The sequence below is a fragment of the Prosopis cineraria genome, unplaced genomic scaffold, assembly GCF_029017545.1.
Source record: "Prosopis cineraria cultivar Desert tree isolate PC_DT_omini unplaced genomic scaffold, ASM2901754v1 PC12, whole genome shotgun sequence".
In the NCBI taxonomy this organism is placed as follows: domain Eukaryota; kingdom Viridiplantae; phylum Streptophyta; class Magnoliopsida; order Fabales; family Fabaceae; genus Prosopis; species Prosopis cineraria.
In genome coordinates, this window is record NW_026555343.1 from 3,270,166 (window position 1) to 3,287,439 (window position 17,274).

The following is a 17,274-nucleotide window of genomic DNA, read 5'->3' on the forward strand; positions in this document are numbered from 1 at the left end:
TGCTCGATTTGGTTTGGTTTATTTATGTTAGCCTTGACAGTGTTGTCGATTTTCAATATACGTTTGAATTCTTGATTATATTGTCTCATCGTCTCATCTAAATCATGTATCATTTATGCTGATTCACTCTAGCCTGTGGTATCTCATATTACAGATGTGACTGTGTGAGTGGATATTACTTCATTATCTACCTTGACCTTTTTTTTTTTTCGTTTTTTAATTCGAATGAATGGTGCGTCTTCAAATTACATATAAGAAGGTTGTTTTGCAGAATTTATCATCACATATAGATATGTTTAATGCCAGAGCTATTTATACACACGCACACACACAAGGACCAAATAACAAACTTTAAAATTATAGGAACTTCATCAGAAAGAGTTGAAACTTTGAAAACAATGTAGTATTTCAACCCTTTTTTTTTTCCTGATAACGTGGACAACTTTAAGTAATTGCTGCTGTAATAGTAAGAGTATGACTGATGGAAAAAGTGAGTGGAAATAGGTAGCATTTATTATAATTAGCAGTTTATTTTATGCTCTCTGGGATATATGTTCAGTTTGAAGAAATGCAACAATTGCATGCTTTCTTGGCTAATTTGTATTCAACCTAGTTGGACTGCACTTGATAGAGCACATGAAGTTTTCAATTTCAAACTTGTGGATCGTCATAAGTCATAACGCTTAGCGAATCCTTCACTGACTGCCATTTTATTTATGACTACTTGCAAAACTGGCAAGTCAGATTTTGGTTATGCATGCCATCTACATGTGTTACACTGATTGGCGCTGCTGTGTGTGGCGGACAAGTTTACAGTAGATTGCCATGGTAAATTTTGTCTTCAAAGATTTATGATGCTGACATGTAGTCTGTAGAATTTCCTGACATTCACTCTTTTCATCTTTCTTTCTTTCTTTCTGTTAATAGGTAAGACTCATTATTTTGCTTACTTTCTTCTCATAGAACCTAGCCTTGCAACGGTGGCTTCTTTGTGGCCAATAGTGGTGCAGATTGCAGAATGAGAAGTTGGGATTTGTTGCCAAATAGGAATTAAGCATTTAATACAAGTTAAGACATAGAATACTACTAAAGAAACAATTCAAGGCAATATTATTCGTGCATGATTTGAAGTGTGGCATTGTGAGCATGCATATCACTCATTTTTAAGCGGCTTCATGGGCTTTTATATTGGGGAAGATAGAGGATTTACACCTTTACAGGGATTTTAAAGAAGGCAAAGGCCTTGTTCAATCTCATTTGCAAACTATACAAAGCAAAATTATTGTTGGAGTAAGGATCTCATTACACGGCAACAAGGTTGATCCCAGCAACTGGAAGAAGTGGTTAAATAGAAGGATTAGGAAAAAGGCAGCAATATCAATAAACTATAACTTGACCAGCAGATCAAACATGTCTGGGAAACCAAAAATTAATAAACTATAGAACTTGACTAGCAAATCAAACATGTCTGTGGGAAACCATAAATTAATAAAACTATCTTCATGGCACAATTTATTTAGTGTAACTCATTTCAAGTTACATGCTATTCACTCAAATTATTTGTAATTGCATATTAGACTTGTTATTATATTCACTGCCAATCTATGATTACTACAAATGATCTCTCAGCTACAAAAAGCAAGTTGGGCCAGAATCCAAAGAATGGTTTTGTAAAACTCATGAAGGAAAGAAAAGTTCTGTTAAAACCTTCCCGCCTCATGCTGGATTAATAATGATTTTCCAAGAATTTCAGTCTGCTTTTTAACTCTGAAACCATATATTAAATTAAAGTAGAAATAAAATATCAACAGATATTATTATCATTATCATTATTATCATTATTATTTTGAGCAAATAATTCTAATCTCCTTCTAGGAATTTTCCCAAGCACCAGATCGTTCACTTTTCCAAGTGAAAAAATTTGAAAAATAAAAAATAGTGACTGCCTCACATGGCTTCGGGGTGGTGCTTTCCCTCTACATGCTTGACGCTTGCAGGAAGGCATATCATCAAACTGATTAGCAGGAAGCTCCTCCGACAACGGCCCAACATAGAATTCAACAGTATTTGATTTCTCATTGACTTTGATTCTGGTCACAGGCAGCCATATGAACAGCTTCTTCACCTGTATTCTAGACACGTTGGACATCGATCCGTAAGTAAGCTTGTCGATAATCACCTCATCGTAATAAACCAAACGGTCAAACTGCACGTAACAAGGCTTTCGGTGTTCTACATGGAAGGATCCGTCATCGGAGAGAGCGTAGGATTTAACAATTTTGGGAAGAAGACCCTTGGGGAGGTTGTATTTGGTGAGCAAATCATGGACGATGGGATCAGATCGCAGAGGAAGGCCCCGGAGAGGTAGGGGGAGATAAGCTCAGGAAAGCGCTACTAGAAGAAGTGAGCAGAAGAAGAAAATGGGTAAGATGCTCAGAAGCACTGATACATGAAAATGGCTGGCGTGTCCATGTCAATACATATCTGACATGGACACGCGTTCAGGACACGAAAATAGCATGTCTGTTTTCCCAGTTTTTGGCAAACAAGGGCGGACATGAGATGAGACGAGCGGACACGGGCGAATGCGGGTCGAACATGGGTGGATACGAAACTCTGTGTTTTTCACTTCTTTTTACTCGATCCCAACTCCAGAAACCCGATACCCTAAGATTTCCAACTCCATTTGATCCCTTTTGCGTGTTTGTCGCTCTGTCGCTCGCTGCCTCATCGACCGTCATCCTTCTTCAATGGTACTTCTTCAGTTGACTCGTTGGCGATTTCACTTCTCACTTCGCTCGCTAACTCGTCGTCTAAGCTCTTCCTCAACGTCTCTATCTCTTCAGTCTTCAATCTTCAGTCTTGGTAATTTATCTTCATTCTTCACGTATCAGTGCTTTTCAGCGTCTCTATCTCTTCACTTCTTTTATTGCTCGATGCTGGATATTTATTGCTCTCAATCTCCAAGTTGGTATTACTGCTGTGCTGGATATTTATTGCTCAATGCTCACTAGTCATTGCTGAACCGAGAGAGGCAGAGCTACCTGATCAGTTTTCCCATTTAATGTTGAATTATTGATTGAATTTTTTTTATTTAGATGTATTATTTTGCTGAGTTAAAGATTAATTTATTTTAAATTTTTATTAGCTCTCTTTATATTAAAATTGCAGGAAATTGTTTACAATTTTTCAATAGAAATTAAATCTGCAATGATTTCTAATTCTAGACTTGGTGGTAGTTTAGGAGGTGTGAATTCTCAGTTTCAATCTAGTAATGAAAGACAGAAAGAGAGTACTCCTTTATGGGCTTATGTAACTTTGGTTCTTCAAGAAAATGAAGGGAAAGGTGGAAATAGAAGTTGGAAGTGTAATTATTGCAATAATCAATATAATGGCCCTTATTCTAAAGTTAAATTTTATTTGTTAGGGACCTCTAAAAACGATATTACTATATGCCCGAAAGTTGATGATAGTTGTTTAGGTGAAATGTGAAAAGCTCAAGAGGAGGTTGAGAATAGAACAAACCAAGACATGTGCCATTGCCAACTCCAACTGAGAGCTTATCCCCTTTATGTCAAAGGGTTCTACCCCTATTGAAAGTGAACACAATTAGGAAAAAAGGAAGGCAACAAATATAATAGAAAGAGCTTTCCAACAAAGAGCTAGAGATAAGTTAACTGCTGAAATTGCTAGAATGTTCTATTTAGTTGGCTTGTCTTTCATTTTGGCACGTAACCCATATTATATTAGTGCATTTCAATATGCTGCCAACAATGTAATTCCTGGTTTTAAACCTCCTTGTTATAATACACTAAGATCTACTTTGTTGCAAAAAGAAAGGGCCAATGTTAAAAGGCAACTTAAATCAATCAAAGGGACTTGAAATCATATGAGGATAAGTATAGTTATAGATGGTTGGACAGATATTCAAAGAAGGCTATTAATTAATTTTATAGCTATAAGTGATGGAAGTCCTATGTTTTTAAAGGCAATTAATGCAACTAGTGAGTATAAAGATAGATTTTACATGGCTGACTTGATAAAAAAAGTGCTTGAAGAAGTGGGGTCTCATAAAGTTATTCAAGTAATCATTGATAATGCACCTATTTGTAAATTTGCCGGTAAGATGGTGGAAGATGAATATCCTCACATCTTTTGGATATCATGTGTGGTGTATACACTTAATCTTGCCTTGAAGAATATATGTGCAGCAAAAAATACAAAGGCAAATAAAATTATTTATAGAGAATGCCATTGGATCATTGGGGTGAGGGATGATGCAGTTTTTATCCGAACATATATCATGAATCATTCTATAAGATTGGCCATGTTTAATGAATTTGTGCCATTAAAGTTGCTTGCAATAGCCGAAACAAGATTTGCACCAACAATTGTAATGTTAAAAAGATTCAAACTTATCAAAACTTTTCTTTGCACACTGGTTATTAGTGAAGAATGGAATACTTATAGAAATGATAATGTTGGAAAGGCTATTCTGTGAAAGACATAATTCTTAATGATCTTTGGTGGGAGAAGGTTGATTATATTCTCTCTTTAACTAAACTAATTTATGATTTGCTGAGATTTGCTAACATAGATAGACCCACACTTCATTTGATTTATAAGACATGGGATTCAATTGATATAGCAAATCAAGGAATCAATTTATAAGTATGAGAGAAAATTACTTTTTGAGTACTCTTCATTTTATGAAGTTGTTTACAATATTATCATTTATCAATGGACAAAGAGTGCCACTCCACTACATTGTCTTGCCCATTTATTAAATTCTAGGTGTGTTATTCTCATTTTTTATCATGAAATTCTTTTCTTTACCATTTTTACATCATAACTCCAATTGATGTTATTATATTATTGTAAGTATTATACAACACAATGGCTTAAAGATGGACCAAATAGAGTCTCTCCACGTAGAGATGCTGAAATATCAACTAAGAGGAAAAAGTGCTTTAGAAGGATGTTTCTAGATGAAAAAGTTATGAATGAATTTTCAAAGTTTTTTGAATGTTCAGATGAGTTTTCTTTTCTTGATTTCATACAAAATAGATGTATATTAGAGCCTAAGGTTTGGTGGAGCAATCATGGTACTGATGCTCCTAAACTCTAAGGGACTGCATTGAAACTTCTCAATCAACCATTCTTATCATCTTGTTGTGAAAGTGATTGGAGCACTTACTCTTTTGTTCATTTACTAAAGAGAAACAAGATGCTTTCAAAAAAAGTAGAGAATTTAGTTTTTGCTCATTCAAATCTTCACCTTCTTTCAAGAAAGAGTAAAAAGTATTCCACTAAAGAAAATAGATTGGGAGATATTAGTGGAGATTGTTAGGAAATAAATGATGCTAAAAATCTTAAAGTTGCAAGTTTTTCTCTAGATGAGCCAATTTTGGAGAAAAAACTTATAGAAAGAAGTGGTGGTGTCAATGAAAATGAGAAAGATTAGAATTACTTTAAGTTGATAATTATCTTTTGCCACTTGGTAGTGTTTAAGTGCTTAATTACTTATTGTATTTTATTTTATGATGACATTAGACATCTTGAAATTGTATTTTTATATATCCAAATATTTAATATTTAATTATTTATATAGCCGTATCTGTATCCTAAAATTTTGAAAAATAGCTGTGTCCACGTATCGCACTCGACACTCTTACCCGTATCGCTGCTTCTTAGGTGAGATGCAAATTCAAGGGGCCATGGATGACACTATTGAGAGCTTCAGAGGTTAGAGATATGAGATTGAATTCAAGTGGATTCTTCTCTTGAAACACCCTTCTTCACATTATAAATAAATAACAATGGAAAAGGCTGAATGGGACAATTTGCAATGTTGGAAGATGCATGCCACGGACAATGAATTTTTTTTTTTTTTTTGTGTGGGGAAGGAAGCTTCATTGCCAAGAGAAAACTGTACAGTAATTATTAATGACAGTTGGGTTGAGTGCAAGAGATTTAATAATATGCCGAGGTTGTGATGTTTACTTTTGTAAAGAAAAATGCATGTTAGAAGAATTACTCTCATAAAATTTGAGAAGCTCAATTAGAATTACTTTTTTTGAGACTGCTGGAAAAAAACACCAGACACAATCATCGTCTTAAATTATTTTGCAGATTTCAAAAAAATAAAAAACAAAACCCAGATGCTGATTTTCTGAGAATGGTGGAACAGAGAGGATTGTTGTTGGCTGACTTGTTTGGAGTTTCCTTCTACCACCTTCTGTTGCTCTTTCGTTCTGCTCTGGCTTTTGCCGATTTTTCTTTTTTCTTTTTTTGGGTACTGCTCTGGGCTTGGCTTTTGCTTTCCGGTTTGCTTATTTACTGCTTTGCATCTTGCTGATCTGCCCCCTTGAGTTAGTAAAATGATACTCCATTGGTGTACCCAAAAAATAAAAAATAAAAATGATACTCCATTGGAATACTCACTGTGGAGCTAGATAAACTAGCTTATACAGATTAAGAAAATTAATTAAGTTAATTATTTATAAAACATATGTATTAGTTTTGTTAAAATATTCTTTCCTTTAATTATTTACATTGCCAACTATCTGATGTGTACAATTAAAATGGATAGTTTGGTAGAAAAATAATAAGTTTAGTTGATAAAGAAGATTAAGGCTAACGAAAATAGATCCCAATTTTATTGAAAAAAAAAAATCAATTAACCCGTCATGTGCCCCTTTTGTTATTGTTAAAAACCCCCCCCCACGCCAAAAAAAAAAAAAACCGTGAATCATGTATTGCCATTTATTAGAAAACAATAATCACAAATCATGATCTTAATAACAGTGACTACTTCTTGTTAAGAAAAAAATCGAAGCACTGATCAAATTACTTGCAACTGACACAATTTTGTTGCGTTAATTAGTTGCATCTAATCTTAGACGGTAGAGCATGTTATGTTTTTTTAACTTACATACATCATGGGACGATTTTTGAAACAGTTTTTCAAATTCCGCTGACGTGAAGTCGTGAACATGGTCAGACAGTTTTCTGGAGTGAGGGATGATTGTGACCATTCGATCAATCTGTTGAATAACAATATGCCACGTCACTCTTTTCTGTAAAACCCTGCGATGTTCTCCGTATCAGCTGGTTCGTTTGTTCATCTCCTGGCGCACGACGACCAGAGGTTCTCCCATCGGCAGCGCCGCCGGCGACCCTGAAAGCGGCTTCTTCCTTTGAAAACGTTACCCTAGCAGACCGTTCTCCTGCCTTCCTCCTCGCGCCAGAGCCTCATCTTCAGAGTGTGAAGGTTCAGATACCTCAAGCTATGAGGTCAAAGTTTTGAACTTAAATTTCCTTCATATTCATGCTTTGTGAATCTTCTGTGCAATGAGATCGGTATCTTCCATCAATTTCTCTTTATTCCATCGACACAGACTCTGCAATTTCCTGTCCTCAAAACAATTATCTGAGGCTGATTTAAGCAACCACTTTTCTGAAAAATTCCGGTTGTCGTCCCTTTTTCTTGAGAATGTTTCATCAACAACCCATTCAGATGGAAGTTCATGTTGTATGGAACCTGAGGTTACCGAGTCCACTAACTGCACTGAAGGCAGTCCAGTTATATCGAAAAATCATGCCATGGACACCCTTCTAAGATACCTGACTGAGCCTCAACTGGCGTTGAAGTTCTTTAAAGAACAGAGTGGTTATGTAGATTGTATTGATGTTTTCTGTTTGTTGCTTCATATTCTAACACTCAACTCTCAGACTCGTAAAGCTGCTAGGATTTTGCTCAATAATTATCTTTTGAAAAATTTGTGCGGTTCCCCAATGGTGCTTATGGAACGCCTGGCTGAATTGGAGAAAAGGTACGATCTGAGATCAGATCCTTGCGTTTATAGTTATTTGTTGAATAGCTGTGTTAGAGCTAATAAAATAAGAAGTGCTGTTGATTGTTTGAAAACAATGTTTGAGCATGATGTTTATCCTTGGGTTCCACATATAAATATCCTTCTGACGGCAATGCTTAGAAGAGATATGATTGATGAAATACATGACCTACACGATGAAATGGTTAAAAGAGAAATCTATGGTGATCGCTATACATTGCATGTATTAATGCGTGCATGTTTGAAAAAAGGGAAGCCTGAGGAGGCAGAGAAGTATTATGAACAGGCATTGGATAGAGGAGTGGAACTTGATGCAGCAGCATATAGCATAGTTATTAAGGCCGCTTGTCAGAGGCCCTGCCTAGATTTGGCACTGAAGCTATTAAAGGTGATGAAAGATCTGGGATGGACGCCATCTGTGGGTACATACACATCTGTGATTTGTGCTTGTGTGAAGAAGAGAAATCTTGCATGGGCATTGATACTAAAGGAAGAGATGGTGAACAGTGGTATACCAATGAACATAGTTGTTGCCACGAGTTTGATGAAAGGGTTTTGTGTGAAAGGGGATGTGGCTAGTGCATTACACTTGTTTGATGAGATTATTGAGGCTGGCCTCACTCCGAACAAGGTTACTTTCTCTGTCTTGATTGGATGGTGCTCAAAGATTGGGACTATGGAAAAGGCATATGAACTTTACTGCCAAATGAAACTCATGGGCATCCAGCCCACTGCCTATATTATTAGTGACCTCTCACGGGGATTCTTGAAAGTGAATTTGGTAGAAGATGCATATAAATTGTTTGATGAGGCTGTTGATAATGGCATTGCTAACGTAATTACTTATAATATCTTCTTATCCTGGCTTTGTAAAAAGGGTAAGGTTGACGAGGCTAGTAACTTATGGGATAAGATGATGAACAAGGGTATTGTACCAACACTAGTTTCCTACAACATCATGATGCTTGGTTACTGTAGAAAGGGTTGCATGGATGGCGCACTTAATTTGATGAATGAGATTCTTAAAATGGGTTTAAAACCAAATGCCATTACTAACACTATCTTGATTGATGGTTTCTTCGAAATAGGTGACTTTAAACATGCGTTAGGTGTGTTTGGCCAGATGGAGGCTGCAAATATTGCACCTGCAGACTTCACATTCAATACCATTATAAATGGCATGTGCAAAGTTGGCCGAATGTCTGAGATGAGGGATATGCTGAACAAGTTCGTTGAGATGGGCTTTATTCCTACTTCAATCACTTATAACAGCATCATAGGTGGATATGTCAAGAAAGGTGACATAGATTCAGCAATGTCAACCTACAAGGAGATGTGTGAAAATGGAATTTCTCCCACTTCTGTCACTTATACCAGTTTAATTGATGGATATTGCAAATACAGTAACATTGACCTCGCTTTGAAAATGCATAATGAGATGAAAAACAAAGGGTTGAAATTGGATATTATTGCATACAGTGCTCTCATTGATGGTTTCTGCAAAAGGCAAGATATGGAAAATGCAAGCAAATACTTCTCTGAACTTCTGGAGGCTGGTTTGCGTCCGAACAAAATTGTTTATAACAGCATGATTAGTGGCTTCAGAAATTTGAAAAATATGGATGCAGCAATTGAAATGCAGAAGAAAATGATAAGTGAGAATATTACATGTGATTTGCTGACATACACTACCCTGATTGATGGATTTCTTAAAGTGGGTAAATTGAGTTTTGCTTTAGATATTTACTCAGAGATGCGTTCCCAGGGCATTCTGCCTGATATCATATTGTATACTGTTTTGATAAATGGACTGTGTAATGAAGGGCAGCTAGAGGATGCTTGCAAGATGTTAAAAGAAATGGATGGAAATAATATAGCTCCTACAGTACTTGTTTATAACACTTTAATTGCTGGACATTTTAGGAAGGGGAATTTGCAAGAGGCTTTTAGACTGCATGATGAGATGCTTGATAGGGGTCTTATTCCTGATGACTCTACCTATGATATTCTTGTATGTGGAAAGTTAAAAGGATCATATCTTCAATGTGGGGTGTAAGTCTTGAAGAACCATCAACTGGGCCAATATTCGTAGTTTTGGTGATCATAAGTTTCATCCTCTATTGGGACCCAAGTGCAAAGCGAGGGACTCGAGTCTCCCATTGGAAGCATGAGATTTGGACGTAGGATTTGTAGACTTTGTGCTTATCAACCTTACAAGCTCGTTTTTGGGGTTTGATTCTCTTAGAGTCCAAAAGTTCCTATCAATTGGTATCACAACCTTCCATTATGTCCCAGGTGCAGCCATGTAGCACAAGTGAATGAGTAATGACATTGATATTGTGTTAGCTGAGGGCTAGGAAGCTAGTGTTAAGCAGCGTGGAGGAATGTTAGGATTCAGTTGCAAGGTACGAGATTTGAGTCTCAGTATAAAATTTTGATACTTAGCTCATGAGGTCATTGTATTTACCAATCTCTAGTTAGCTTTTTGTTTGGTATAGTTGGCCCAACAGTTTCCATCAACCTGCACAATGGAGAATACAGGACTGCAGATACTTAACGATGGAAAGGTTCAGGACATGGATTCACATTAAAAGAATTAGACATAAGCGTTTATTTCACAGTGAACACTTTCCCCCCAACCCATATGATGTTGACATGAATGTATCATAGAGATTTATATTACTGTGTCCCGGGACTGCACGCAAGATTGCTTGCAGTATGCAGCATTGTTATTCTTGAAATATAGAAGTACAGCAGTTTTCATTTTGGCCATACCTAACTTGATTTGAAGGATTTTGAACCTTGATTTTTTTTTTAACCCTAAAAATGAAGTGAAAATCATGTTCGGAAGAGATAGCATGGCAAAATTTACCGGCTTATGTCGTGTTTCGAAGCTTATGAGCTTAATGTTCTGCAACAACCCTGCCTAGACAAATCAGGGAGTTTTGAGCGCGATTACAAAATTGTAAAATAATATATTCTCATAATACTTATTAAGGGGCCGCTTGGATCTCCAGATAAGAGATAATCTTTCATGACTACAAGATGGGGGTGCTAAAAAACTTCTCCATGCAAAGGTTAGTTGTTTTCCTTTAACTTTATATATACATATACTCTGTTTCGATCACAATATAAATTATAGTTAATTAATTTATATTTACAAATAATATTATTTAAAACTTTAAATTTTTAAAAATATTCACATCTTTTCATTTATACTCTTATTAAATACCATATATAAAAGTCTTGATAATAATAATAAAAATTTCAATGTATGATTTTTTTTTTTAAAAAAGAGTAATAAATAAAGTGAGGACATAGTTAAAAAAATAAACACAAAAATTATTTCATGCCTTATATTTTGAATTAGGTAAAGTTCTTTAAAAATGCTGTATATTATAGTTTAAAGGATATATATTTAATTTCATGTGTTGGGAATACGAATTGGGTTATATGAGTTAGCTTTGAATAGCTAGTCATAAAAGCTGAGTTGGTTGGAAAAAATTTACTTAGATGAAAGTGAGGTTTTTCTAATTTGGATCATACAGCTAGTGAACAATATAAGTTAACCTTAATGGGTTAAAAAAATCATATGAATTATAAAGAAATATCAAATTAAAACTCATCATTTAGGTGTATTTTTTTTAAAATAAATGGGTTGATAAATTAACTTATTTAACTGACCAATCTTTAAAGGTTGAGTTGGGTTGAGACTTTTTTCAATTCATACAAAAATGGATTGAATCCAACTTAACTAGTATAGTTTGAGTTGGCCTATATTTCCAACTCTACAATCACTCTCCCTCTCTCTACTACATTCTTTAAAAAAAATTACACATTAGACCTCATTTTTTAAAAAAGTAACGAACGTTTAATTTAATAAGGGCGAAATTGTACCAAATAATTGTTTAGAGTTTAAAATATATTAAATAATAAAATATAGTTCTTATAGCAGAAACAAGAGAAGAGGTTAATTGCAAACTTGAATTATGGAGGAGGACATTGGAGTCGAAAGGTTTTCGTCTGAGTAAAAGTAAGACGGAATATTTATATTGTAAATTTAGTAAAGGACTATTCGAAAATAATTTGGAAGTGAAATTGAGAGATCAAATTATACCTCAAGTGGAAAAGTTTAGATATTTGGGAGCCATTAATCAAAATGATGGCGAAATCAGTGGAGATATTTCACATAGAATTCAAGCTGGGTGGTTTAATTGGAGAAAAGCTAAAGGAGTTATTTGTGACCGTAAGGTGCCTAATAAACTTAAAGGAAAGTTTTATCGCACTGCTATCAGACCGGCAATGTTATATAGTAGTGAATGCTGGGCTCTAACGGGACAGCAAGAGCATAAAGTTGAAGTAGCAGAGATGAGAATGTTACGATGGATGTGCGGACATACACGTAAAGATAAAATTTAAAATGAGCACATACGCGAAAAAGTGAGGGTGGCACCTATTGAGGAAAAAATGGTAGAAAATCAGTTGAGATGGTTTGGGCATGTACAAAGAAGACCAAGGGAGGCACCAGTGAGAAGAGTGGAACATATAACTTTGAGTCCGATTAAGAGAGGTAGAGGAAGGCCTAAGAGAACACTCTTAGAAGTTGTTGAACGTGATCTCTTAATTAATAATATTTCTAAAAGTTTGATAAATGATAGAGCACAATGGCGTCTTGCAATCCATGTAGCCGACCCCACCTAGTGAGATAAAGGCTTGTTGTTGTTGTTGTTGTTTGTTTAAAATTCAAGTCAACATTGAACTTATAATTTAAGTTTTAAATTGTACATCAACCCTCCTTTAAAGCTTCCGAAGGATAGTAGCTCCATCAAATGAACAATGAACTCACCCGGTTGTTTTTTGCAAATTAACATTAACTAACGATAAGCTTGCAAATTTCTAACTAGGCTTGATAAGTATAGATATTCGGTATTCATCGTCAAAAAATTCATATTGGATCACTTTTATTGATGGGAAAATCTATGTTATACTTTATTCACACAAAAAAAAAAAAAATCTAAGAACAGATTTGGTGAATGCTGCAAGACTAATTTACAGAAAAGTGACAATATGTTCAACTAATAGATTAAAATTACACCAATTCAAGGTTAACTTGATCAAATATTTAACTGGTGAATGTTTAGCGCTCCTGGCACCGACAATACAGCACCCTGTTCTCTCCACATTCCTTCTCTTAGAACCTTGGTTTTGAGAGCCAGACCTGCCATGATGCTGAAGAAACATTCCCTGCATTATTCTTTTCCATAAAGCTAATGGTGGGGTGTATTCAACATACACCCCAAGAATTTCATCACACTTTACTTTCTCCATTTTATGATCAAGGCAACGGGTAAGCATTCTTTTCTTCCAACAGATGGAGGAAATATAACTTTCACACTAGTTGCAAAAAGTTTTGCCACATGTAGCACCAGATGACACTCAGGCATCGGTCCCATTAGCGTTGTCATTCAACAGAAGCAGAAATGCTGAATATTTATCATCAAGTATCACGTCCATGGAGAACAATAAATAGACAAGAACTGCTTATACCTAAATTGGGTCAACAGGGTTTCATGGCATGATTTGACCAAATAAATTTCAATTTAACTGAATTTCCGAGTTCAAAAAGGGTTTGTGAGTATCCAAATTCAGAGAAAACCATCCATAGTCTGAGTCGTGTTTTCTCCATACAACTTTGAGTGCATTATTTACTACAGCTTCATCTGACCTCCACAACATGGACTACTGATAGTGCCACAAGCACCCTTCAACAATTCTTGAACAATTGATTGAGTAACCTGTCCATGCCATCCTAGCGTAGCAACAAGTTAAAGCAATACTAGAAGTTCACCGTATGTCTTTGCTGATAGAATTCACGCACTGCCATCAGCAGAGAACAAGAGAAACCTGCAAATATTGGTTCTCAAGGTCTGTTTCAGCAACGGAGACACCCAGGATAGTTATTTACAGCCCGCCCTAAGCTGTAGGACAAGATACTTGAATTGGCAAATAAATGTCCCAGGTACAATGTAGAACAAACAGAGCTTCAACTTAGCAGATTAAGCTGTGACATGTTGCTAAATGGTATGCTGCTGTAATTAGATCACTCAAAGATCAAACCCTGCAACAACAATTTTTCTGCAACTTCTTAAAGCTCTCAAGTTAAAACTGGACTGTATTTTGTCACATATATAGCAGACACAAGCTCTGAGAATACCACCACATTATACGAAACACCTTGACTGTTACATGTCATCTTCCACCAATTACAAGTTCATGCAGTCTGCATTTCACAACATTGACACATTTTACTCTGCAGTTTATGAGACTTTTGCAGCTAAATTTTTATCACGTCTAGCTTCATTGACCTTACTTAAGAAAAGATCCTGCGTATCACTATCAATTCCGAAGGATGAAGCCATTGCAACTACCCTTTTTATTTCATCCTCCATTCCTGAAACAGAAAGCCCTTCAATCAACATTGAGTAAGTTGTTTTGTTAGGTGAACAGCCTTTTTCTAACATCTCCTCCAGAATTTTGATACCCCCCTTTGCATTATCAACTTTACAAAATCCTTTAATCAGCATGTTATATGTAAAAGCATTAGGAACACACCCCTTTTCCACCATGTCATCCCATAACCTAGCAGCCTCACAAAGTTCCCCTGTCTCACACATTCCAGCAATTAGCATGTTATAAGTCAAGAGACTGGGAATAGAACCTCTCTCCAATTCATCAAACATTTTCTTTGCTTCCCATATATTTCCTTTTTTACAAAGCCAGTGTATCAGAGTACTAGATACAGCATTGTCAGGAGTACAATTCTTCTTCAAAAGCCTCCTCCACAGCTCAACAGCTTTTTCAACATTTCCTTCCTGGCACAACAAATCTATGACCTTACAACACAATGATGAACTTGGTATATATTTTTTGTCAAGCATATCATCAAGCAAGTTAAAAGCTTCCCCGGATTTCTTGCCCTTGCAGTAAGCCTCAATCATAACCCCATAAGTGACATCATTGGGTTCAACCCCATTCTCTTCCATATCATCCATTACCTTAATTGCATCGATCAAACGCCCTTGCTTACAAAATCCATCTATCAAAATTGTGTAAGTAGTAGCATCAGGTAACCACCCTCTATCAAAAATTTCACCAAAAACCCTCTTAGCACCATTCATATCACCTCTAGAAACATACCCACCTAAAATTGTAGTATAAGTCACCACATTTGGAATCATACCCATTACTGGCATCTCATCCATAACCTTAATCGCACGCTCAACGTCATTTTTCTTGCAAAGAGCTTTAATCAAAATGTTACAGGTAAAGACATTAGGTATAACACCAAACTTCGTTTTACAGTTTCTAAACATCAAGTGAACCCAATCGTATCGTTTATTCTGGACCAAAGCATTAAGCAAAGTGTTCAGCGATCTCACCGATCGATTAATCCCGAATGCTTCTATCTGCAAGAAGGTTCTAACGGCCAGTTTGGGCTTACCCGCAAGCCCATAACTCCGAGTCAAATTTATGAACAATTGCTCGCCGCATTTTATTCCAGAGCGCTGCAACTGAGAGAGAAGTTCTTCGACTTGATCGAATTCACGTGCCCGGGAGAGTCTCTGAATGATGGCGTGATATGTATCATAGTTGTGGGAAAACCCAGGATGATATTTGCCCGCGTAGTCGAAAATTTGGAAGGCAAGGTCGAGCTTTTGTTGACGGGTGATCATTGAAACGAGACGCTTGGGGTAGAGGCGCTGAGGCCAGGGTTTGATTGGCGGTGTCACGGTGTAGGATTTGATAAGAGTGGAATCAAAGTAGCCGGCGGCGGCGGCCGTGGAGAAGGAAGTGGCTGCGGTGATATAAGGTGGTGGAGAATGCAGTCTACGAAGGCGACGGAGAGAGAAGCTGTAATAGACATTCATGGCGAAGAAAGATGAGTATCCAAGCAAATAGACCAGAGAGGTTGAAGACGGTGGCACCGAGCAGAGTGTAGCTCCAAGCATTTGGGTATTCAGATTTTATTATTTAGGAAGGTGTCCGTAAATGAATTTTTGTGGGGACTCCTGTGAATTTACATGTTACATTGTGTTTGGATGGCAAATATAATCGATTTTTGGCTCAAAAAATTGATTCTTCAAAAAATTATCCAAACACCCACTTTTTTGGAGAATCCATTTTCAGGCCAAAAATCGATTATTTCCAAAATATTGACGAAAATTACAAAGACAGGCTCAAGCAAAAATTACAAAAAAGCCATATAATTTAATAAAAATAAAACCAGACTCTCTTTTTTTCTCTTTTTTTTTCTTAATAAAATTTGAACATTGCATCTTCAAAAAATTGATATTTGATATTTAAAAATTAAATTATATAGTAATTTATATAACTAAAGTTGATTCTAATTAAATTATCCAAATATCTTTAATTCTGTTAAAATTAATTTTAAAAAAACAGTATCCAAACAGATTGCGTTATAACATAATCAATTATGATTAAAATTTACCACTTAATCAATTATTTTTATAATCTATTATACCCAACTGAAATCCAAACGGACCCTTACTATAATTGGTTAATCGATTAATTTTAATACTTATACAAATTAAAATATCTTTGTGATTAATTTTAATTTTTTTCTAATTTAATAATATTATCATTTAATGAGGACAATTTAAAAAAATGTCATAAATACTTTTTTAAAATTATTGTTTTACTTATATTAAAAAACAACAAACCATATACTAAGTATAATTTATTTTCACGTATTTAAAAAAATGGGGGAATCTTTTGAGATTAGGTGCAGTAAAATGAGATGAACCACATTTCAAATTTTCGTTAAAAACTGTGCTCATATTTAATATTATTTGTGCCTGAAAAACAACCTCAAATTAATATACATTATATCTATACCTTTGAGCAATAAGACAATAAAGGAAATTTTGTTTAAAAAAGACAATGAAGGAAATGCTAGATAGACAAAAATAACTTGAAGTTAATATACATCATATATTTATATCAGATGCTTTAAGAAGGGGCCAGACCGAATGGTCTTACCAATTTGACCATTAAAAACTTGGTTTCTTCAAAAAAAAAAAAAAAGAAGGTTCAAAGGGTTGAGCCAGGTAAAGAATTGGGAACAGGACAGGGCCAGACTGGTCTGATGCTTTTTCTTATTAAAAATGAATCTAAATTCTAAAATTAAATGACAACACCGGGTAGGTTTAACCTGAACTGAAAATTATAAATCCTCAATTAGTATATATTTTTAATAATTCACATGATAGATGCTAGTTCTTTCATGCAGATTTTTTTTCACAGTTTCCTGTTTATTTTTTATATTTATATTATTTATGTGTGTATAATATTTTTATTTAATTATTACATCATTAGTTAGACTGTCAGTTTAACTAAT

General features: G+C 35.3%; 2 protein-coding genes across 2 annotated transcripts; one reads left to right on the forward strand and one right to left on the reverse strand.

The window, feature by feature from the left end:
- The first annotated feature begins 7,148 nt into the window (after positions 1 to 7,148).
- On the forward strand, positions 7,149 to 10,620 carry LOC129288667 (pentatricopeptide repeat-containing protein At3g54980, mitochondrial-like). The gene has a single exon (XM_054925370.1). It carries the CDS (start codon positions 7,354 to 7,356, stop codon positions 9,910 to 9,912), a length of 2,559 nt encoding a protein of 852 aa, XP_054781345.1. The 5' UTR covers positions 7,149 to 7,353; the 3' UTR covers positions 9,913 to 10,620.
- Positions 10,621 to 12,881: 2,261 nt separating this feature from the next.
- Positions 12,882 to 15,831, reverse strand: LOC129288760 (pentatricopeptide repeat-containing protein At5g16420, mitochondrial-like). The gene has a single exon (XM_054925489.1). The coding sequence runs from the start codon at positions 15,782 to 15,784 to the stop codon at positions 14,174 to 14,176; it is 1,611 nt and encodes a 536-aa protein (XP_054781464.1). The 5' UTR covers positions 15,785 to 15,831; the 3' UTR covers positions 12,882 to 14,173.
- Between the last annotated feature and the right edge of the window lie 1,443 nt (positions 15,832 to 17,274).